This window comes from Coturnix japonica, chromosome 2 (genome assembly GCF_054131305.1).
Source record: "Coturnix japonica strain WE chromosome 2, WE-NBRP24, whole genome shotgun sequence".
Classification (NCBI taxonomy): Eukaryota; Metazoa; Chordata; class Aves; order Galliformes; family Phasianidae; genus Coturnix; species Coturnix japonica.
The window spans coordinates 49,672,184-49,696,527 of NC_140664.1; the positions used below are offsets into that span (position 1 = coordinate 49,672,184).

Sequence of the window (24,344 nt, forward strand, 5' to 3'; positions counted from 1 at the left end):
AAATATTTTCAGCTGTGAAGAAGTAATAGCTGTTCTCTAAAAGGAACACTTGTTTATATTTTTCTCAAAATTCCAAATTAAGTTTCCCACTTTCTTATTTTAAGATAAGAAATCTCTGTTCACTGTTAAAACAGGTCCCTAAACCCAATGTGATTTACAGAGTAATAAATATTTCTATCATACCAGAACCACATCTAGGTCTTGAAAATGAGATTCCTGTTCAATGAAGGTGAGATCAGGAAATTGAACTTGTAAAATTGTATGTTCATGCAGAACAGAAAGATGACACAGATATTACCAGACCACTTTCCCTTTTCTTTTCTTTTCTTTTCTTTTCTTTTCTTTTCTTTTCTTCTTTTCCTTTCTTTTCTTTCTTTCTTTCTTTCTTTCTTTCTTTCTTTCTTTCTTTCTTTCTTTCTTTCTTTCTTTCTTTCTTTCTTTCTTTCTTTCTTTCTTTCTTTCTTTTTTCTTTTCCTTCCTTTCTTTCTTTCCTTTCTTCCTTCTTTTCTTTTCTTTTTTTCTTTTCTTTCTTTTCCTTTCTTTCTTTCTCCCTTCCTTCCTTCTCTTTCTTTCTTTCTCTCTCTCTTTCTCTCTTTCTCCCTTTTCTTCCCTTCCTCCCTTCCCTTCCTCCCTTCCCTTCCTCCCTTCCCTTCCTCCCTTCCCTTCCTCCCTTCCCCCCTTCCCCCCTTCCCCCTTCCCTTCCCGAAGGGTGGAACGGCGGCCCAGCCACACCGAGTGCTGAGAGCACTGGCTCTCATACAGCACAGCGTGTGCAGGGGCGGAGCGTGAAGGGCAAACCGTCTGGAAAGAGACACGAGGAACAACACGTGCTTCTTGGTTTTTAGCTTTTATTGTGAGCCCCGCTCGGGGCGCCGCCTCTTGCAGGGCAGAGCAGCGCGCTGGGCACTGCCGTTCCTCCTCTTCGTGGGGCGTCGGGACCCCCCAGTCGAGCGCTTCGTGCCTCGGCCGCGAGCGGAGGAGCCGCGGCTGCAGCCCTGGGCGGCGGGAACGGCCGCCTCGGGACCCGGCTCGCCAGGACCCCCTCCGAGAGCCCCGCCGGACGTGCCGGGGAGCTCCTCCGAGTCGGGACCCGCGCGGCTGCCGGCCGCTGTGGCGCCGGGGGCGCCGGGCACCTGCGGGGAGGCGGCGGGACCGGAGGGGGCCGCGGTGCCGTCCTCCCGCTCCTGGGTGCCGCTGGGGTCTACGAGGCCCAGCAGCCTCCGGGCCTCCCGGCCGCAGCGGCTCTCGATGGTTCCGACGAGAGCGCCCATGAGCGGAACGGCGACGGGCCCCAGGGCGTGCTCCGTGCACTGCGCCAGGATGTCCCTGTCCGGCCCCACCTGGCACAGGAACGCCAGGATCATGCTCTTCAGCCAGTTGAGTTTCCACCAGCGCAGCTCCCCGTTGCGCCGCAGCTCCTGCTCCAGCCAGGGCAGCACCGGGTCGAGGATGTCGCGTCTGACCCTGAAAAGCGCTGCCCACGCCTCTGGCACGAGGCCGCCCACTCTCTCTGGCTCCGCGGCCACGGGCTCGGGGGACGGTGGCGCAGACAGCGGAGCCGATGCCGCGGTGCCACTGGGGCCGGTGGTGGTGCTGAAGCCGACGGGCACGGGCACCGCGGGCGGGGAGACGATGCACTCCACGTACTCGTCGTCTCCCCGCACCGAGACCCGAATGGTCTTCATGGCCGTCCTGCACAGCGGGCAGCTGTCTCTCAGCATCGCCCAGCGCTGGATACAGCCGAGGCAGAACGTGTGCTTACAAGGATTCGCGGACGCCATGTCCTGTCTCACATCGCGGCAGATGGAGCACGTCCACGCCTCTTCTGTGGCCATGGTCTTCTCACTGCAGCGGGATGGGAGAACCGAGGATGACAAGTTGCTCTCCGTCACCTCAGCTGCAGAGATGGTGTTGAGCTCTGCAAGAGAAGCCATGGTCACTCGCTGTCCCAGGGGGTGAAAGCCCTCAGCGGTCCCTCAGCAGGAAGCCCTCCCAAGCCCACGACTGGGCCGTCTCGTGCTCCCCGCTGGCACAAGGCCGGGCTCCCCACGGCTGCCCTGAGAGAACCCAGTGTCCCCACACCACTCACCTCCGCTGCTGCGGGTGCGCTCCGTAGGGCCCCGGCTGCCTGCTCTAGGCAGGACCAGGGAAACACAAGCGATGCCGTGGGATCGGGCACTGAGATGCTGCGAGCAGCCCCAGGCACGACCAGCACAGCACAACCAAAAAATCCTCGTTCGACCAACAAGCCTCGCACAAGCTGCTCAGCAGGTCCAGGAACGAGCCAGACTGAGCTGGGCTCTGCCGGCACCCCACTATGAGCAGTGAGGGCTGAGTGGTCACAATCCGTCATGTGGTGATGTCACAGCCTGTTGCTCAGGGACGTCACCATGGGTCGTCCACCCCCATAGCTCCCACCCGTGTTTCAGATGTTACCTTCTTTTCTCTAATTTAAACAACTCAAATTTATGCACTAAAACAACTCTACTCTTTCTTCGCTATTAAGCTGTTGATTTTTCACTTACGTGTTACATAGTAATTGGGTTTGGCATTCTCTTCTTCTTGCTTTGGGAATGCCCCGTTGATCTTTCCCTCGTTCCTCTTCTGTCTGCATTGCTCCACTGCTTCTGGGGATAGAGACTAGAAGATCAAGGGTTCAAGAGTACAAATGCTACTGGACATATTGTGGTCAACCAACCATGTTATCACCTCTCACAGACTGGGAGAGACTGAAACCTTGGTGTGACAGACAGCTTGCCTGTGACCTTGTCTTTGTAAATCATGGCATACCATCAACATCCACACTTTCATGTTGGCATGGAATGGTTGCTTGTTCTGACAGGTCTTAGACCTCTTCACATGTTGGGGCTTTGCCTTTCTCTCGTGCAGCATGTCAGAGAACTCCATTTTGATCATTGTGTGCGGGGACAGTTTGCATAGTGTGGGCAGACCAAACCTCTATTACAAGCTACTGTGGGATGGAGCTGGAGGTGGGGTGGAGAACGTTCTTCTTCTTCTGACTCAGATGCTCCCCATACCTGTGTCTCCATTGAGGATTTTCAGCTCCAAGAAACTGATAATATGTTGTGGTTCTCTCTCCCAAACATTGTGTGTTTTTGGCATCAAAAAGATACCTCAGTCTTTTCATCCTGTGGCCACTGATGGAATGGTCAACAGTGATTCTTAGCAGCACTCAATGCCCTGTCAGAGTGAACGAATTCATATCACAGAGCTGTGGTGTTATTTTCACCTATGATTTCACAGCTAACTTAACTAGCTTTCAGAATACATTCAAGAAACTAGATTCACATGATAGTTACCACATGAGGTCCCCTTCCCTTCCCTTCCCTTCCCTTCCCTTCCCTTCCCTTCCCTTCCCTTCCCTTCCCTTCCCTTCCCTTCCCTTCCCTTCCCTTCCCTTCCCTTCCCTTCCCTTCCCTTCCCTTCCCTTCCCTTCCCTTCCCTTCCCTTCCCTTCCCTTCCCTTCCCTTCCCTTCCCTTCCCTTCCCTTCCCTTCTTCCTTCCACTCAAGCCTCTGCAGCTTAATGTGTTTATAAGTTATCTAAGATCAGTGCATTGGGAACTCACAACATTTAAAACAAATGAGAGGAGCTGCAGAACTTCATAAGTTGTGCAATAATGCAAAGAAATACCCATAGGAAAAAACAAACAAACAAACAAAAAACCTTAACTATTACTATATACAAAATATTTTGTCAAAAATCTGAATGGTATTAACAAATTGATATCTTTGGCTATTGAAAAAGGTTTAATGGAAAAATGAGTTACATCTCAGAAAGGTCTTGACCTTTTCTAATCATTACTGAAATGGCATGGCAGAAGTCAGTTTCCTTCCACATTTTCAGTGAAGTAAAATAATCCCACCCATGTCAGACAGCGTTCAGGGATAGAGACAGACTGTTGTTTGGACCAGCTAGGATCAGCCATAAAAATATTCTTCTAATTAGCCATGGCCTTCATCAAACACTATACGGCTATATCATAACAATCTAGGAGGATATCGCTAAAAAGCATGTTTTGTAGAAGAACGATGTAGGGCTAAAACACAATCTACCTCAGGAATACAACAACAACCAAAAAACACAAAACACAAAAAAACAACATGGCATTGGTAACATGCTTGTCTGCCTGGAATAGAGACACTCATATGAAGGTTAGATTCTAGGACAGTGAATCCACAGCTGGGCAGCAATGTCAGCATCAGTATTACTTCTGCAGATACGTGATGATCTCATTGGGTGAGGAAATTCTAACAGATATATAAACCCATGCTTCCAAAAGTAATGTCTTTGCAGGCAGGTATTTTATGCTCTGAGGCTCGAAAAGCACTTGGATCTGCTACTAATGTGTAAAGCAGAATGCAGAATTCATGGGTGAGCAGGAACCTAGGGATTTGCCCTGTTCCAGAGCAGAATGAAAGGTCTGCTGCCACCTGTCCCACTGTCACAGAGTAGGTGCTGTTTGTGCCTCCCACCCTAAGTGCTGAGGAAAAGTAAATGCCAGCATGTAGTACTACTCTATTCATTACTTACCTGTTTCACTCTCCAGCTTTGTATTGAATCTAAGTGGCCTCTGAGAGAGATGAGGCAGGGGCTGCTCCACTGCAGTGCACAGCTGGGCCCAGCAACCAGTCTGGGAGCGCTCCTGGGAGAGCCTACGGAAGAAAAGGCAAAATAAAGAGGAAAAATAAGAGTGTGAAACAGCCCTGCAGGCAGCAAGGTCAAAGAAGGAGTGGAAGCAGGTACTGGAGGAGAGACTGCCCTCCAGCCCAAGGAAAAGACCACTGTGGAACAGATACCTACACCAGAACGGATTTATTCTGTAGGTCTGGATGCTGTAGGAAAGACTGGAAGAGACTGATCACAGTCCCCAGGAAACAGAGGAGTGAGGAATGAAAGTGTAAGTTGAGTCTAGGAAAACAAAACAGTGGATGTGCAGTGTAATTTCTGTCTTTGTTTCAAATCCAGTTTAAGTGATTGAAAAAAAAAAAAAAAAGAACAAAAAAACCAAAACATTTCTCTCTAACTCAAGTCTGTTTTGCCTATGATAGTGAGTCTCTGACACAACCCATGAGTTTTTTCACCTTTTCTCCTGTCCTGTTGAGGAGCAGGAAGGAGAAAGCAGCTGAGTGTTTGATCCTCAGCAACTCTCAGACCACCACCAAGGTGAATTCACAGCAGTTCCTTAAGACTCCACCAGAGCAAAGAAGGGCACACAACACTGGGCTGACATCTGTGCTGGCAGTTGCCCAGCTCAGCTTAGCTGAGACTGGTGCAAGCTGCAAGCCACTTTTCCACTCTATTCCAACTCCTAATGAGAGTGGTTAATGGAAACTTTTGGATTTATTCTATGCTATTGGACTTTAACCCTAGAAAAACAGCAGAACATTACACCATCTGCACAAGAGGCTACACTGAAGCAATTGCCAGCTAAAAGACAAATGTGGTGTCTATTGCCTTATTACTGAGTTGTGGCTGTGTGCTCGTAAGGGCTTGGGCAGCATGCCACTGGCCAGAGAGTGGACTTCAGACTTAGATAACAAATATAGTGCGTGTAATATATGTAATTCTGTTCACAAACACAATTTTGTGCATGAATAAATTGCTTGGCAGTGTTTTCTGTTGAAGATTTTCCAAGTAATCTTATATGTGTTCTTGGGATTATAACTGCAGAGTAACAAGGACAGTTTTTTTTCTGCAGCTAAATTCAGACGGTGACTGAAAGCTCCCGTTTACCAACTACACACTCCTACCTTTTCAGTTACAAGCTTGAGCCCACAAGATGAGTTGGCTGATTCACTCATCTGATAGAAAATTAATCCACTCTTCCCACCCGCATGCTGAGAACTGTAGTTTCTGTCATCACTGAGCTGAACGAACTCATCCCCTAGGGAAGCTGCATCAAGACAGATGATGCAGGGGAAGCGGAGGGAAAAAGGGACTGGGCAGCATCTCAAAAATATATTGGATTAGGTTTGACAGGAAACTGTACCTCGGTAAATTCCTGAATAAATGCCTGGTGATCTTAAGGGTGAATGCTTGCGAAGTTTATCTTTAGTACCTTCAGAATTAGTGTTGACTAGGTATTGTTCTTTTCACATGCCTTTGGTATAGAGATATATCAGTAGGCGATACAAAAAAAAAAAACATCAGTTGTTCCTCAGAGCAAGTAATGAAGCCATATTTTTTCTGCTTCTGCAATTATATTTCAAAACACTTTGCTTCTTTACACATCTTTCAGAGCAATCATTAGAATAAATGCACATACAGGGTTTAAAATATCCAAGGGGATACGTTGGTGTATGGCTGTGACAGGTTGTATGTGTGAGCAAAAACCCTACAGGATCCACTTTTGCTGTTAAATATGTGCATTTGCATCACTGGCTCCAGATTCCCTGCTACTACTGAACAGTAAATGCTCTATAACGTGCACAGTTACAGTTCCTATTGGAAATCTGACTATTAAACTTCTGGAGAACTCTTCTTCCAAAACACCACTTTAAAAGTGGATTCTACAATTAAGACATTTAAAAGTGAAGATGATTGTTTCTTCCTAAAACAAAAACAAAAACAAGGCTAATTTGCTTTCTTACCTGATGAGTGTTCACAAGGATTAGTATTAGTATTGATTTGATAATGTAAAGTCAGGAGAATGGGTAGATTCTTAGAAATAATAATTATTATGAACAAAGCAGGTTTCTTTGTCTATGAAGCCATCACAGATACTGTCTTATCATTGTTCATGAAAATTCAATGGTCTGAAATTGTGAAAAATGTTGAATTAAAGGGGAAACATCTGTAATGTAGGGCAGCAGATTTTTGTGCTGTATGTAAGGGAAAGCAGTTACTTAGCAAAATATATCAGAAAAAAGTCATATGTTATACTACAATATATGAGATTAGGTACTTTTTTTCAGTATTGCACAGATTTATGTCAAGATTAGGACTGCATTAGTGGTGTGTGCCAAACAGTACAATTTTTATAATCAGGATGGTTTTTTTCTAAAATAAATCAGCAGCACACTGCAGTAACAAATTACCCATCATTTTTGTTCCCATTTTTTCTCCCATATATTTTGCTTTAAAAAGAATCTTTAGGAAGATTAGGTTAATGAAACTACTCAGTCTCACTCACTGAACAGATTTCTAAATGTACTCTTTGCAGAATACTGAAGCACCTATATAAATCATTTGAATAAATCATAACATTACATTCATATTACAACAAAGCATTGCATTATTATCACTGTTATTACATTTGCATTTATTTATTTGTATGTTTGTTTGTTTATTTATTGTTGGGGGGTCTAGAGCCTGGGGGTAAATTCTCAATTTCCTTGATCAGATAGTTCTATTTACAGTCACAGACTGATGATATACCACCTTTTTCTTCGCTGGCATTTCCTGGAGTAATCCTAGAAAACTCATTTTATTTTGAAAAGTACACTTTTTAACCTTTATGTCATCCTGTTAGCCTCTGACAGATTGCTTTTAAAAACATAGGGGGAAAAAAAAAAAAAAAAGTAGATTTCAAGTTTTTCAAGAAGTTTCCAGAATCTGCCTCCTCCATTTCTCTCTCTTCTGTCTTGCAACAATATCAGCCAGTATCAGAAGTGTTTTAATTAATTTAATTTGTGAAATATCCCATTACTTCTGAAAGTTAGTGAATTACATAAATGACTTTGCATTCTAATCCTAAATTAATTAGCCAAGTTTAATTCTCATTAAAACAAAGATATCCAAGACAGACAGTTAAACTTATGTTGAAATTAATGTCCTTCAGAATTACTACATATGCATTTTGATATTTTAATTCTGTCAACTGTAAATAAAAGCAAATATCATTCATTAGCAGGAACAAAGAGACAGTCTCTATAGAAAACATGAATAAGACAGGGGAGGTTTAGGTTGGATATTAAGAGGAAGTTTTTCACACAGAGGGTGGTGACACACTGGAACAGGTTGTCCAAGGAGGCTGTGGATACCCCATCCCTGGAGGCATTCAAGGCCAGGCTGGATGTGGCTCTGGGCAGCCTGGTCTCATGGTTGAGAGATCTCATCTCTGCTTGTAAAAATCTAAGTTCCACACAAACATAAGGAAGAATTTTTTTTTTGCTGTGAATGTGGCAGAGCACTGGAACAGGCTGCTCAGAGAGATTGTGGAGTCTCCTTCTCTGGAGATACTCGGTATGTGCATAGAAGCTTTCCTGTGCAACCTGCTGTAGGAAACCTGCTTTAGCAAGGGTGTTGAGCTAGTTCTCTGGAGGTCCCTCCTAAACCCTACAATTCTGTGATTCACAAATCTATGGCTTTAGGGGACCAAGCCGAGTTACCTCATGAAGATGACAATTTTTCTTTGTCACACAACTAGGATTGTCATCTAATGCCATTACGTCATCCAGTCACCACATTATCTAATACCATCTCCTTATTTCTGCATGAGATAACAAGAAACAGCCTAGGATAGAGGAAACATAGTCTTAAATTCTGAAATGGAGAAGAAGCAGATGAAAGCTGGAACTCACACATCATACACATATGCTGTACCACCTGCTCTTTTGTGCAAAAGAGAAACAGGATGAGCACCAACTTCTCTGGGAAATTAGCTTTTTTTATAAATATGCAGCAAGAACAGTGGAACATGTGTTGAAGTAAATAGTTACCATTGCTCCCCTTCAAACTCCCCAATTCTGCATTGGATTTGGATATCTGAATATGGATTTTGAGTCTTGTATATGCTGAGAGAATCTGCAGCCTTGCTCCCTCTCTGCACTACACCATTGCTATTCCTGTGCTTTGCTACCCAATCTTGCTGATCTTTGTAACTTTCAGGCTGGGAGCTATTTTGTCACTGCAGACTTGATTGGCCACCATGGGCTGTTGCCCAAACCTGGCTTTCAGTCACTGTTCCCATTCCCCTCACCCAGGTACTGACAGACTGCATAGTGGTTGGGCAGGACATTGGTTCTTTTGCCTCAGTCATTCTGGCATGTGATTTTCCTTATATAGAAGTAAGGGAACAGCAAGGTTGGGCTGCTGTTTGTTGTGGGTTATTGTTGTTGCTTGCTTTGCTTTTTTCTTATTGGTATTTCATTGTTTATAATTACTATTCATCTGCTAGCACCTCCACTCAATCTAAAAGGTCAGTTTATAGAGATTGGGTTCCTATTATTCCAATTCAGCAACTTAGTTAAAAACTTATTAGATGCTTATTGAAGAAAGTATTGCTCACTGGGCTGTCAATCTGCATTTAGTCTCTTATTAGAGATCATCCTTAGGGAAAGATGGAAGAACATGAAGGATGTGTAATTTATCCACCAAAAAGCAGGACTTAGAAACATTTACATTTTTTTAATAGTTCTGGCAAAATCTTCAAGATCTGGTAGCTGTTGAAAGAGACACAAGGTGGAAGAAAAAAGTCACCTAAAACTCAAATGCATATTCTATTACTCAGGCATAAACCTGTTCCTTATTGAAACTTTTCTATCATAGGTTGAAAAAAGAATTATCATGATAGATTGTTAAATGATAAAAATGCTGAGGGAGCTGGGCTTGTTCAGCCTGGAGAAAAGAAGGCTGTGGGGTAACATAATTGTAGCCTTTCAGCGCCTAAAGGGAGCCTATAAACAGGAGGGAAGTCAGCTCTTAGAAAGGGTAGATAACAGCAGGACGAGGGAGATGGTTTTAACTTAAAAGAGGGAAGATTTAGGTTGGATGTCCGGGGAAGTTCTTTACTATGAGAGAGGGGAGGTGCTGGAACAAGCTGCCCAGAGAGGTTGTGGATGCCCCATTCCTGGAAGTATTGAAGGCCAGGTTGAGTAGGCTAGAGTAGCCTGAGTAGAGTACTGAGGCTAGCTATCATAGCTTTTAAAGGCATAACATATGCCATTTAGGCATTATAAGACTTTAATTATAGGAGTATTCCAAACCACAAGTAGTTTGCTCAGCTTCTTGCTTAATGCACTTTTACAGTTCTGACACTTTGGAATACATATCCTAAAGCAATGTATAATCGGGGATAGGCACTAGGTGGTGTGGAAGAGCTAGTTAGCAGGAAACTACATTTGTGCAGTTCTTTGACAGACTAATATTCTCCTTTTGCCACAGCTCACGTTCAGTGAGAATTGTTCATAATAATTTCTCTGGTTCTCAAGATTTGACCATACACAAATGTAAAAACTAAATCAAAGAAAGTCCTTATTGAGGTGGTCTTCTCAATTGTTCTTTTTTCTCCCTTTTCTGAAGTTACAAGTATATTCCCATAAGTAAAAGGACCATTTTCATTTTTTTCCCCCCTTTCTTCTAATTTCTGAGGTATTTCCTTAACCCAGCCTCGTACATTCTGAAATGCTGGGGTATTCTTCCAGAGGAGCTTGCTTAATAGGAGCCTGTATTTTGCACAGACAAGAAGGATTATTTTCTCCGTGACTTTTTATTTATTTATTTATTTATTTTTAATGCAAGTAAATATAAGAGAAAAAGAAATCTTGTGTGTATGCCTTGTCACATGGAACTATTTTAACTATGGTAAATATACATATGTCAAGTCAAAATTAAATATAAGATAGTTTATTCAGCTCTACATTTTTAAAAAATTAGTATGCCCACAAGATACACAGTTGTTGTAAAAAATAATAAAAATAAAATAAATTTTAAAAAGCAATAAATATTTTGCTTGAAAAGATGGCAGTAAAAATAAGGTTTCAAAATCTGTCTTTGTACATATTATATATATACTTATATATATTACTCACTGTCTTCAGGTTTAATCTAAAAATGATACACAATCACATTTACATAAAGCAGCTATTATACTACATAATTGGTAGGGAAAAAAAAAAAAAAGAAGAAGAAGAAAGAAAAGAATGCTTAGCTATTCTAGATTTCTATTTCAATGACATTTTCTTTGTTTATCTAAAGGTAAAATTGATTTCAGGGTTTTCTCTTCATCCAGAGAGCAACTTGTTACTAGTAGGTTGATCGTTCAAATTTAGGAGGTTAATTTCAACTAACCAAAACATATATATATTTTTCTTCTATGATCTATAAATCCGCAACATAAAACATTACAGAATCATGCTTTCCTGAGATATCAAGACACCAGATTTCCAGCTGCAATGAGCTTGGGTTACTTACTTACTAAACAGAAAATGGTGGCTTGGTGAGACAGAAGGGTTTCAGTTCCCAAAAGATCAAAAAATGTATACAATACTTTCAGGTATCTCCATTTTCTTTAAGGAATCCATGCTTGTTAAAAAGACAGTTGGGCTGATCCCTAAATTACATCTATCCCACAATGAGGATGGTATTAAAGTATCTTCAGTGTCTTCTGTGTATGCTGAGAATCACAGTCACCGCTGCTAAAAAATGTCATTATTTTCGCAAGGAGAACTGGGACTTGGCCCAAGAACAGAATTTTTAACATAGAGCATAGATCTCTGTGAAGTTGCAGCAACCAGCAGTGTGTCCTGTTAAATGAAGCCCACTGATGGCATCAGAGTTATCAGAGTACTGCCACAGGCATTGATGCTAAGATGAAAAGTAAGTAGAAAGATAGAAGTGATAGAATGAAAGCAAAGGTTCTCATTGCATTAAGCAAATAAGTGAATAAATATCCTTCTCTCACCAAACCACAAAGTATATATGGCAAACCATAACCATATGATTACTGAAAACTATTTATTTGACGACGCATACTTACTCCATTTGATGTATTTATAGCTCGTTAATTCCTTCCATCTCTTAATAACATAGTTGTTAATTTGCAAAGGTATATACCACAGTACTTTGTGGTAATTGGCTAATCAATCAAAAGAATTCTCATTTCTACACACACTGGTGATCTAGGGAGGTCATTTTAATATTCTGCAAATACTTTTAAGGGAACCCCAGGGAGAAATTAGGTAGAAAGTGAGTGCTACAAACAATTGCTTTTCTATAGCCATGTACAGTGTTTATACTCTGCCGTTAAATACTGTAAGTTGATTGTGTTGAGCTTTTTGAGCTTAATGAGCATAAGTCTTCCATATAGTGCCATATGGTTTCTACATATGGACAGACTGCAATTAATGCTGGAGTTTATAATTGTCTGTTTTTTATGTCGTTTATTTGTAGGATCAAAAGTTAACCCATTTGTACTAAAGATCTGTAAACAAACATGATCATATGCATAACTACTTATTATGGTTAACTATTGATTGTGCAAAATAAAGTCTGTTATGTTATATACAGTCAATAGCAGAATACATAATGTCAGAAATATTTTTGTAAACTTACTTTGCTATAAAACTGTCATCGTTTCATTGATGTTGGTCTGTAATGTGGGAAACTACCAGGAAAACATACTATTGTTGTTACAAGTTATAATTAAAGTATAATGTATTTTCATGTGTATATCACATTTAAGACAGCATACTAAAAACAGTTCATATATGTTTTAATTAAATGTTATGCTCTGCTTTCATTCATTATGTGCTTTGAAAAGCTTCTAGAGATTGAAATCAAAGTTTTAGCAAGATCTTCAAAATTAAGCTAGCAAAAATATCTATGATCTAAGAGTGGATGCCTTTCAAAAGAACTCTAGGGTGCTAGAACTGGCAGTTTTCCCAAGTCATATTGAGATACATACACATTGAAGTACTTCTATTTTATCTTAATTTGGACCACAGCTAGATGGCACTACTGCAAGTGGGTTAGCACCTCTATCCCCTTTCATCAATTAAAGCCATTCATTCAGTAATTGAGATCATTTAATTATGAACTTCTGTTTTCTTAATACTTACAGGACCCAAATCTTATTTTATCATCTTGTTCATGGAAAACCATCATAGAAATATACTATAAAATTTATTCTGATCTATATAAACATATCAAATAACTAAATGGTAGTGGTAGGCAACCAACATTTCTTTCAGTTATTTGCTTGAAATAAAGTTGAAAACAGTTTCACACTTAACAGTAATACTCAAATGTATTAACCCATAAACAGATCTATGTAAGAGAAGTTTCATGTGATAAATTATAATCTGTAAATATCTTATGTTCTAAATGTTTGTGCTTGCCTTGGCTGGCACTTAGCATGTACTTATGCCTTTATATGTCATGAAGCTTTCACGTTACATTAGTGAAATGTTTGGTTTTCAGCAGACAATTTTCTGTGTGAAATCTTCCATATAGCACTTTCCTTGTGAAAAACATGCAGAACTGCAAGTGAGAGGCAGTATAACTGCACATCTATGGGCTTGACGGTTATTTATATGTGCAGGCTTAATAGTGATGAAAACTCCATGCTGTATAAAATGCTTTCTTGCTGACAATATTTGAGGCTAGGATTAACTGTCCTTACATTTAATAATTTTGTTTTTCATATTATTTATAGCATTCAATAATGAGGTATGATGGAAGTTTCCATCAAAGATTCAAGTATAAAATCTCGGCCTTGAGGAAGATTCTATATAACCCTGATGGTTTGAAAATGTTGTGCTAACAACCACAATGTTTTACAGAATTTTCCTTAAGACAGGGAAATACTGAAGTCCTTTAAATAAAGTTAAAGAAACTTGTATCAAAAACACACATTTACTTGTGAAGTGTGCACACCTGCCAAAGTTAGGAGGACTGATACAAATTGGGGAGGGGGGAAAAAAAAGGGGGGGGGGCGGGGGGAAAGGAAAAAAGGAAAAAGAGAAAAAAAGGGAAAAAAGGAGAGAGAAAGGAAAACAGATGGGAAAAAAAAGAAAACTAATGTATCAAAATTCACCCTCAACATAACTGGGAGTAGTGAAGTTATGCCAGCAGGATTGTGCTGTGTTCCCATAAAGTCGTTCTTACTATACATCATTGCCTGAAATATGCACAAATAAATAAATAAATAAATAAGGAATGAAAAAGAGAAAAAAGACATATTCATGCTCCATAGTTCACTGTCATCTGTGGAGAATTATGTTTGTATTTTATAGGATTACTTTTTTAATAGGAACAGTAGATTGTGGTTCAGCAGATTGTGGGTTATCTGAATGGCAGCCAAGATAAACCCAAAAAGAATAACCAAGTATTTGCTCTTATGTGCTTGCCTTCCTCTCACAATTGGAATTCGTTCAACTTAAAGACAAAAATTTGACTGTTACTATGCCCCGTTTATTCAAATTTTCCATCTAGCAAAGACTGACACTTAACTTACCCACACATCCTCATTTACAATTTTTCCTTCATCTCCTGAGTATACATAGATACACTGGAGATTAATTTTCTCAGGAGGCATATAGTTCATATCTGAAGACCTTTTTAATAGCTTAAAAAATACAGTATTTTATGGTGTTTGTAGATACAAAATATCTGTTTCATCATCACTATGAATTTCGTCATACTTATTTTCAATCACAAAACTGCAGTCAGCTTTCATCCCTTTTGGTTTGTTTCCTCTATGTATTCTATCTGCAAACTGCAGAACATAGATAACAGTCTTTGAATAGAGTAATAAAACCAAGTACCATATCAGTGTAGGTCTATATCAATAGCTTAAGCAACAAAAAAGCACATATATTTCTTACAGTACATTCACCCTCATTAAAACCAAATGTTTCTCATTCAAATATAATAGCTTACTTGTAGCATCTATTTTGTCTGATGGCTAAGAAAATTATGTGCAACTCTAGAATGAAATGCTGAGGCTGATAGCTTCTTGACAGTTATTCTGGCAGGGAGATATGCCAGTGATTAGCACTAGCAATAACTTTAAACAAACTCTGTTACAGTTTCCCTTTTAAACTGGAATAATAGGTAAGCAGCTGGAAGCCTAGATCTCTACTCCCAGCATTGCATAGCAATTACATCACTATTTTATTTTATTTTTTTTTCTATGGAAAACCTGATGAACCATGGTGCAGTAATTGTTGACGCAGGGCACCTGGAGCAGGACCTTTGGGAATGCTTGTATAACTCTCAAGGCAACTAAATACTCTTACAAAGTTCCTCACCTCTGGGCCTGCTTTGGGATTAACAGTCAGATCACATTTTTCCCTTTCTAAATATATCTCCATACTAACAAACAAATTTGTTACCGTCTATTCCCCTGACAGCCCTTCTATAGCAACAAGAAGAAAATAGGTGAAACTTTGCTGGGTGCTTTATAAAAGAGCAGGCACTAGTGCTTAGAGATTGTCATCTGTTGTACACCATAAGTAGAAACCTGGCTGTTTCAGCGAGAACTGCAAGGCCCGCTTAGCTCTTGAGTGAACGTGAGGTTTGTTACTCTACATTTCTCAAATCAGGATGAAAAACAGAATTAGAACAGTGAAGTAAGTGTAGACTGAATCACAGGACTACTCACAATGGCTTCCATGTTTAAAAAAAACGACTACAACAAAGCATTTTATTCTGCCTAGAGTATGAGGTAAAACACATACCTTTTGAGCACAGAAGCTGATTCTCTTTAGTAACTGATATGTAAGGAAATCTCACAAATTACTCACTTCCAGAGGTAGATGCAATTTTAATAAAAAGAGAATAAACCTGCAAACCAGTGGGAAAACACTGGACTACAGAATGTCTTCATTGCTTCTTTCAGTTTAATTGTGGTCCATTTCCTGCAAATAAACACACACATCTGCTTTCTATGGTATTTAAAACTTTAAAACAAGCCAAATGAATAGCTTTCCTTGTCTTGATGGTGAGAGCTCACTGGAAAAAAAAAAAAAATCCTCAAAGGATACAATCTTTGAGTAGAGATATTTCTCTCTTACCTGCTAGCCCTTAAATGTGGTTAGGGAGGGATGGACACTGGGATCTCCTGCTTTCAATTGTGCTCACAGGGCTGGTTAGAAGACTTCTGGTTCAGAGAAGATGTTAAATGAATGGGGGAGTTGTTTTGTTTTACTTTCTTCTTATTGCACTCAGAAGAATGAGCATAAACAAAGATGAGAAGAAATGTGAGAAGTACAAACACTGTTTACCCAACCAATTTTGTTGAGGCACTGGGAGCTCTGTTAATTTCAGATGTGAACTTCACAATAACACTAATCAGGTGACATAGAACATTCTAAATATTCCACTTCAACAAGTAACTACAGAGTAAGTTAACTTTAGTTTTCATGGCTGACTGCTTTTGAGTTTGAATTTTAAGTTTAATTGGTAAAACTCTATTTTCATGATCTCTTTTTAGTCAGGAACAAACGTCTTCTAAGGGTGCATATGCAAGAACAGTAAATGCATAAGCAGCATCATATTCTTGTATTACTTCAGCTTCTGGGAACAGCCCATTTCAGGCTTTGATGTCTTCCCTTCTGCAGTGGAATAAGTCTATTTCTAATAAAATCACCAAGTACAAGGAACTTATCTTGGATAAATGTAAACGTGCCAGAGATGTCTGACATTTTCTGCAACCTTTATATGTGATGCTTCTCTTAGACAGCTTCAAGCATTATTATATCCCAAAGCTGAATGTGGCACTGGTGTGACTTTTTCTTGCTGCTGCCAATTAATCTGCCATCTGTTTTTGCCTTCAGGTATTGTGTTTCACAATGAGGTTGCTATATGTATCTTGTCACATAATGTTGTTTACAGATTGCCGTTCATTACCTGCAGAAACTCAGTGCCTTCTCTCTTTTTAGGTATAATTCAAAACTGATTTTTGTAGATCTGATTATTAAGATTAAAGATAATTTTCCCGGCTTCTGTTTCATTAACATATGCCTGTGCCATATTAGATGTATTTTTTTCTTTTTTTCTTTTCTTTTCTTTTTTTTTTTTTTTTTTAAGTCATTTAATGCATTGCTTGCAATAAGGAGAAAAAAAATCATAAAATTCCCTTTATAAATCTTGTACACAACAACAGTTCTCCAGCTTTTCAATAAAATATTTTTAGATGTCTAGAGCAAAGGCTACCGTACATAAGTACAGGGAGATGCCAATTTATGATAATAAGTCAATACTCATGCCCTTGGCACAGCGCTTTGAAAAGTAGGGAAGGATACAGGATAACAATTAAAATGGTACTGAATTTGAAAAAAGAAACCAAACCTAATGAATTTTTTTTTTCTTTATATAATTGCCAGAATCTATCTACTGTATGAGAGGTGTCCTGCTACTCAAGAAAAAGACAACTTTAATCTTTTAACTTTTAATTAAGGAAAGTCAACAGCAAACTTTTCAAAAGGTAGTTAATTCAAGTTTAGAAGCATTCAGAAAATGAACACAAGCATATAACACTAGGCTTGAGATCACTAACAAATAAGTTAACTAACCTAAGACAATAATATTTTTCACAGGAAGGTGTGGTGGAAGCCCCATCTATGGAGACGCTCAAGCTCATCAGACTGGATGGGGCTTTGAGTAATGTGATCTTTCAGTAGGTGTCTCTGCTCATTGCAGGAGAGTTGAACTAGATGGCCTCTAGCAGTCCCTTCCAGTTCAAACGATTATAAGATCATATGATTTTAAGAGAACACAGAGATATATTTAAACATCAGTTTCCAATGTATAGCCATTTCTTGAATGTAATAGTGTTTTCATATGGAAAATGTTCAAGGAAGAAGAGAAGGATGATTTCTCAAGCTGCCTGATCAAACCCACAAACTTAAAAATATACAGACAGAGGGAGCCCAGGCTTTAAGAACAGACTCTCAGCAAAGCAGTGCATCTGAATGTAGATGTTATACAATACATGAAAACAAATAACACAAAAAACAAATCCCTCCCCAAATACACAAGGATAATAGATAGCTTTTATATATCAGCTGCAAGAAATGTAGCTTGTGTTGGAATTACAGTTTCTGAAAAGAAATCATGCCCATTCAAAACTATTCTAGTGATTTTCTGGACAGTATTGTGACTTCAGTCTTGCGAATTTCTTAGCCTGACTTCTTCATTTTCATCCTGGCTACTTGGCAGTATTTTAAACATTTCTTAAGCTACCATCCCTCACAGTTTGGAGTTTACTATGTAATGGTTTATGTGCCTCCAGTAAGAGTTGTAACTCTGAACAAAACATTCTGTGCATTCTGTTTCTTGATGCCATATAAATTCATTGCACCACTAATTATTAATTTATCTTCAGCTGGCAATCATCTCTTTGGTTTCATTCTTGTGAGTCACAATGTGACTTCATTACCACTCTCTACAAATGATCCCCATCACCATTTTATTTTTATTTTTTTATCAGCAGAAGACACCTGATTCCAGAATGTGATCAAGACAATACTTTACCTTTGTTATTAATATGAAATAATGAATTTTAAAGTGTTATTATTAACATTGTTTTATGTACAAAATGTGCTGTATTCCTTTTATACGAGGTAAAAATATATAAAATTTTGAGTATTTTGATCAAAATTAATTGTAATGTTGAAATGCATGCAAGAAATTAGGTGATAGGCAACTACAGTAAACACCAATTCTAATGGTATTACCATAGCATACTGGTTGTTTGAAGGCAGTTCAAACAAAGAACATAGGTATTTTCAGTGTTTATGAATACTGCATTTGTTTTAACAACAACAAAACAAACAACAAATCCCAAACATTTATTTCTGTAGTTAAGTTATTAAACTGTATCTATTATGTAATTAAATTATTTATACCTATAAACAAATACATTCTTGAATTCTGAAGACTATATTATATAGATTACTTTGTGACGTTAAGCCTTAGCTTCCAAATTTAGAATATGTGTAAATGGCAGAAATGCTACCGTGATGAATACATGCAGTATTTGATCTTTTAACTTATTTTCTTTATTAAAAAAAAAAAAAAAAAAAAAAAAAATCACAAATCATGATACAAATATTTTTTATAAAGTCAAAATTTTTCAATACACTATTAAGATCAATATTGGAAGGGATGTTTTTATAACAAGTGGAATAAAAATAAGTCATGTTTAATTAAAAAGTGAGCACTCTAAATATTATGTTATTTTAACATAACATTCTCTCACAGTATTTCTAAGGGAAAGAGAATAATTTTTATTTATATCTGTAATGATCCTTTTGTCTTGGACAAAACTCAACATAATAGTTTTAATGGTGTAATATTTCTAGGATGGAAATCCAATAATAGGGAAACCTATGCAGTTATGAAAGCTGTCTATCTGGAGACTTGCTATTAAACAGTGCTTGTGCTTTCTGTTTACTTTGGAGGTATTTATATTTATGGCTATGCATTTGTGGCTTGCTCTTGCTAAATATTTCTCCAGTGCAGTTTTTATAATAGACAACACAAATCATCATAGCATCAGTGGTATTATTTTCCTAAGAAAGAAATAGGAGAGGGAATGAAGGACTTGTGTTGCTTCTCTTTGTGTCCGCATCTTATTCTTCAGTGTCTTGTTGCTTTATAAATAATGCATTTATGTTAGTTTTTATAAAGGTATATGTACTCTCTCCATCATTACAGTATCTGAGCATGAATGCTTTTGTGCTCATAGATTCCTCTGAGATGGAAAATAAACATAATCCTTCTCCATTGCTGTGGGGCCTAGTGAGGGGAGTCTACTATTTTGTTACAAGCAGACACACAGTTAACCTAAACACTATCCTATCCAGCTTTCTATATTGTAAACAAGCAAATAAATTCAAGTACTGGTTAAAGTGCCTTCCACACCATGCAAAAATCTATATTGTTTTACAGTTGTGTAGGTAACAAGCAGGACAGCCAAGCAACATAATTCTCAAAGATGACATTGCCATTGCAGTCATTCATAGAAGTATAGCTACAACAAGGCTAACGAAGATCACCACGGATGGGTGGAGGGCCAGGGTAATAATTTCAGACCTCCCTAACAAAGTCTGACATTAAGCCATTATTTCTCTTCCTATCTCTTTTAGTCTGCCAGTACCAACGTATACAGAGCACTTGTAGAATTCAAGTTTCTTAAGATTTTACTTAAGACGCACAACACTACTGTATTTTTACTAAGATTCAAGTAATAGAAATATCTGCACATAAAAATCATCCAAGACTTGGAACAGTCTTGATGTATTAAAAAAATGCAGTCTTAAAATTCATCAGTCTCCTTTTACCTCTGAGACTACAAAATTATAATCATAGACTACGAACTTATATATCCAGATAAGAGATAATCACTATGATACCTCTAACCCTTAATTTGTTACTATTATAACTTCCTGTTTGCAAGCACAAACTTCAAGGCAAATGACCCTATTGGAAAGCTCTCATATCTGATGAGTAAGACAAGATAAAATAAAAGCAGGTTGCAAATACGGAGAGCTTAGAAGACAACACAAAAGTATATGTTGTGTCATGTTTCACTGCTGCCCACCACTGAATACCAGCAAAGAACTGAAGTTATCCAGAACTGATCTTTGGTAAAAAATTATCTTCACTTTGAAATTCCAAGTCCTGCAGTTTTCTGCAGATACCCAAGGGCTGTTCAGTTTGGTAAACAAATGGCTACAAAATTGAAGTCAAGAAGCTCAGAAAATTTTCTGGCCCAGGAGTCAAGATGCCTTGATCTAAATTTAATAAAGAATTTAGTGTACCCAAACACTAAGGAAGAAAAGAAGCTTTTTTGGTTTGTTTGGGTTTTTTTTGTTTGTTTGTTTGTTTGTTTTTTGTTTTTTTGCTTTTATATTGAAATTTAAATGGCACACTATTTAGATACATTATCCCCTTAAAAAAATTACTAAATAGCTGATTGTTTTTTCTCTTTGATCTCAATAAATAAATCTTTGATCAATCATACCTTCTGTAAACAGTTTATAATATTATGATGAAATTACAATGATTTATCTCAGAAACACCTGAGCACAAGTGGCAGGGAAAATAAGCATTGATCATAATTGTAAAAATGAAAAATCCTCTGAGGTTCCTTCTAACTTCTAGGTATAAAACAGCTAGTTCATTTTAAATCAATTGAGGGTCAGAGGAGGGCAGGTAGGAGGTCTACTCAGAAACTAGTGTGCTCTGGTATCTTGCATTGAAGTTAATTACCTTGATGTTCCATATTAACACTGGGGTGAGTCCCCCGGGTTGACAGCACATTCCTGCATTACCACATCCTCCGATCTGGGAAAAATCCTGACTCTACACGCTGACAGGTTGGCATGGCACTCAAAAAGTGATTAAAATCCAGATCAGGTCCAGTTTGGAACTAGTCCTCATATGCTCCAGGTAAGATTTCCATCTGGGAGAGGGTAATGGGTTTTGTATGTTTGGTTGGTTGGTTTTGTCTTTTTTTTTTTTTTTTTTTAAATATATTTTTGGCTTAGGGCTGTAAATCAGAGCAAGGGTAGGGGAGCACTGACGCCTTCAGCTAGTGTGCTGTTGCTCACCTTTCCCCTACTCCAAGGGAGCTGACTGGGGGTACCTGGCCTCCCAGCTAAAGACAAAAGGACAATGCCATCATGTAGGCAGAGGGCAGCCCAGTGGGATTTTTGGGAACAGGCCAGTTGTAAAGGAAGAACTACATGCTTTTACTTACCTTAAGCTTCTGATTCTCAAAGTGATGAGCTTCAAGGGAATACTACACAAATAATATTAAAATATTTACATATGCGCCTTTATCATAAACAAATAATTAGACCTTTTTCTTTTAAATAATTATTTTAATTCATTTTTACACTCTTAACAAGGTTTTATTCCATTTTAATAATAATATAAGTGGAAGTGTAAACTCTACTTATTAGAAACTGCATGGGCTCAGGTGTAAATTTTTAAATTCAATATATTATTTTAACCCAGTATATGTTACAGCCTAGGGGCTCAAGCTTTGCATTGAGACTGTCAGCAGAAAATTAAAAAGAACTTGTGCAAATGACCTCTCTCAAATGGCAGAAGCTTTCTTCCTGCTTTTCTGCTGACAGGCCAAATATCTTTTCTAGATTACATTACTACTTCTTTTCTTCAGGAATTACATCCAGCTTATGATTTTATGACAGTTTCAAACTTCTGCACATTTTGTGATATAAACACACCATACAAATACATAGTTTAACCTTATGAAACCTTATATTTCCTCTCAAATCCCTGCTAGAGATAACAGGATCCTTGAGGGTTAATGGCATGTAAACCACAGAAAATTGACTCTGCATTGTCCATGTGTGGAATCTGACAAACACTATGTCTTCTGCACATCACTCCCTGTTTTTTACTGTTAACTCTAGAGCAAATGTCATTTTTTTTTCCTATCATCTTCTATAACAGTGTGCTTAGATCTTGTCCTGCTGTCACTCATCACTTAGAGGATTTTAGCTAGATTAAAGGAAACTGAGAAGGCATAGTCATGAAAGAGAGACTTATTCTGCATTCTGATTCAAAATGGTAAAGATCCTTTATACACAACAATGGCTTGGCCAGCAAAGCGTACCGGCCAACTGGAAATCTCAAGTAATAAAAAGCTTAGATACTCCAGGCTCTGAACTTTGCTTTTAGCTAACTTTACTTTTTTTGTTTATTTGTTATTCATAACTATATGTACACAAAGAAATATATCTGGGAGGGGTGATTCCAAATATACTTTTCATTACCTCACAGTACTTCATTTTTCTCTTGTATTTTTTTTGTTCAGTCTTATTAGTGGCTGACAATCAGTTTGCTCCCTACACAGTGATTTCAGTGGAGTCTTGCTCACCAACTTTCATGCAGATTAAACAGGAGGAATTAAATCTCACTTAAGTGCCAATTAAATGCTGAGACAGTGGGCAGCCACTGTACACAGCAAGGTGCCACTTGGAAAGGCTAGTCAGAAGCTCAGCTGCAAGAGCAGAAATACCGAAGGAAAAAGCCAAGGCAAACATGGGATCCCCACAGTCTGAGAAGCTGCAGCTGCAGAGGGAAGCAGCAGGCCGCAGGCAGGTGGTGGGAGGTGCCTACAGTGTGGACCTGGGAGAAATCCAAAAAACACATTTTCCTTTGGCCAAGATAGTTTTGCAAAAGGCAGCCTCGGAACCTTGACATGTAAGGTGCTCCTCCCTATTTATTCCTAACATATTTAGAGAAAGGCGAGATGATTGCATAAACAAATTTATTCTCATGAATTAAGCAGTAAACATGTTTTTCTTCTGGCAATCAACTGAAAAGGCACCATGTACTGACTAATTGCTCAGGCTGGAGGAGCTGGCGCTTTATATTTTAGTGCCGCTTACGTTACGATCAGTGGAGCAGCAGTGAAATTTATTACTTCAGTTTTTGTTTTTGGAGAGTTGAAAAAATGCTTCTGATGGCCATTTTAATAAAACAGGCCGGATTTTATCCAAAAAAATATTTCAAAATCGAAATATATTGGAAATATCTGTTTATTGCAATGATTTTCAATATTGTTAATGAACTGAGAAATTAGAACAATACCTTTAAATTTGTATTTTCATTTATCTTTGCTTATATATTTATAATGATGTAATTTATAGAGTTTCTCATGTAGTCTCCTAGTTTTTGTGCACATTTCATTTAAGTCTTGAAGTATTTCCTAAATCCACCAGCAACTAATGTCTGCCAGACCTAATGTACCATAGCTGTGAGAACGTGGGATTTGACTTACATCAAATTCTGCTTACCATCTGAAGTCCTCATTCACTCACTTTAACAGATAATTTGGGGAAGCTGATATGTTCTGTTCTTTACTTGCTTCTTTCTATTTTAAGCTGTCTAACTTGGTGGAACTCCAAAAATAAATCCCAGGATTTGAGCAGGATTAGTTCTTTGTGAATGTGATCATTTACAAACTTTGAGGAGTGAGTCCATTTGCCAAATACCTTGCTGATATACTGTGGAGAGTTTGTTAACAAGGTAGAAATTGGTTTTTTTGAGCTGACCAGAGCACTGTTCTCCTCAATGGGTGCAGGTAGTTTTTTAATTTCCCTGAACTCTTCTGGTCTGCTGATCTATCTGTCTGAAGCTTATTATTATTATTATTATTATTATTATTATTATTAATATTATTATTATTATTATTATTATTATTAATTATTTTCTCCATAATTACTTTGGTAAGCCTGGTGGTGACTGGTTTATTCATATATCCTTACTGCTGCAGTGAATTGGTTTTGATGCAAAATATCATAAGTTATTTATGTTGTCACAGGGTCTTTCCATGGGAGCACAGGTGTGTTTGAAAACCTCACATGCAATCAGTTATTCCTATGTATTTTCACAGATATCTCCAGACCTAAATCAAAACTGCTTTAGTCTTTTAGAAGGAATGTCCACTAACAGACTTCCCAGTTCTTGATTTATCCCTCCTACAGCTAGTACTTCCAAGCAGATCAGCATGAGATAAACGTTAAATAAATTTTGGTGAGGCAAAGTCACAAGCACAATGTCAAGACCAGCTCAAATGAAATACAATAGCACCTGTAACTGGCCTTTCTTATTCAG

The 24,344-nt window shown here is 38.5% G+C and overlaps 1 protein-coding gene and 1 long non-coding RNA gene across 2 annotated transcripts in view; one reads left to right on the forward strand and one right to left on the reverse strand.

Annotated features, from left to right (window-relative positions):
- The window catches only part of LOC107309915 (uncharacterized), an 88,809-nt gene that overhangs the window by 36,472 nt on the left and 27,993 nt on the right, over positions 1-24,344 (forward strand). The gene's annotated exons all lie outside the window — the stretch shown is intronic.
- LOC146761805 (uncharacterized) lies at positions 840-2,227 on the reverse strand. Its single transcript, XM_085540871.1, has 2 exons — positions 2,090-2,227; positions 840-1,918 (listed from the first exon to the last, which is right to left on the reverse strand). The coding sequence occupies exon 2, from the start codon at positions 1,833-1,835 to the stop codon at positions 849-851; it is 987 nt and encodes a 328-aa protein (XP_085396997.1). The 5' UTR covers positions 1,836-1,918; positions 2,090-2,227; the 3' UTR covers positions 840-848.

What these genes read in the sequence shown, in the direction of transcription:
- LOC146761805 (XM_085540871.1), bottom strand. Translation starts at nt 1,835, where the DNA reads ATGGCCACAGAAGAGGCGTGGACGTGCTCCATCTGCCGCGATGTGAGA.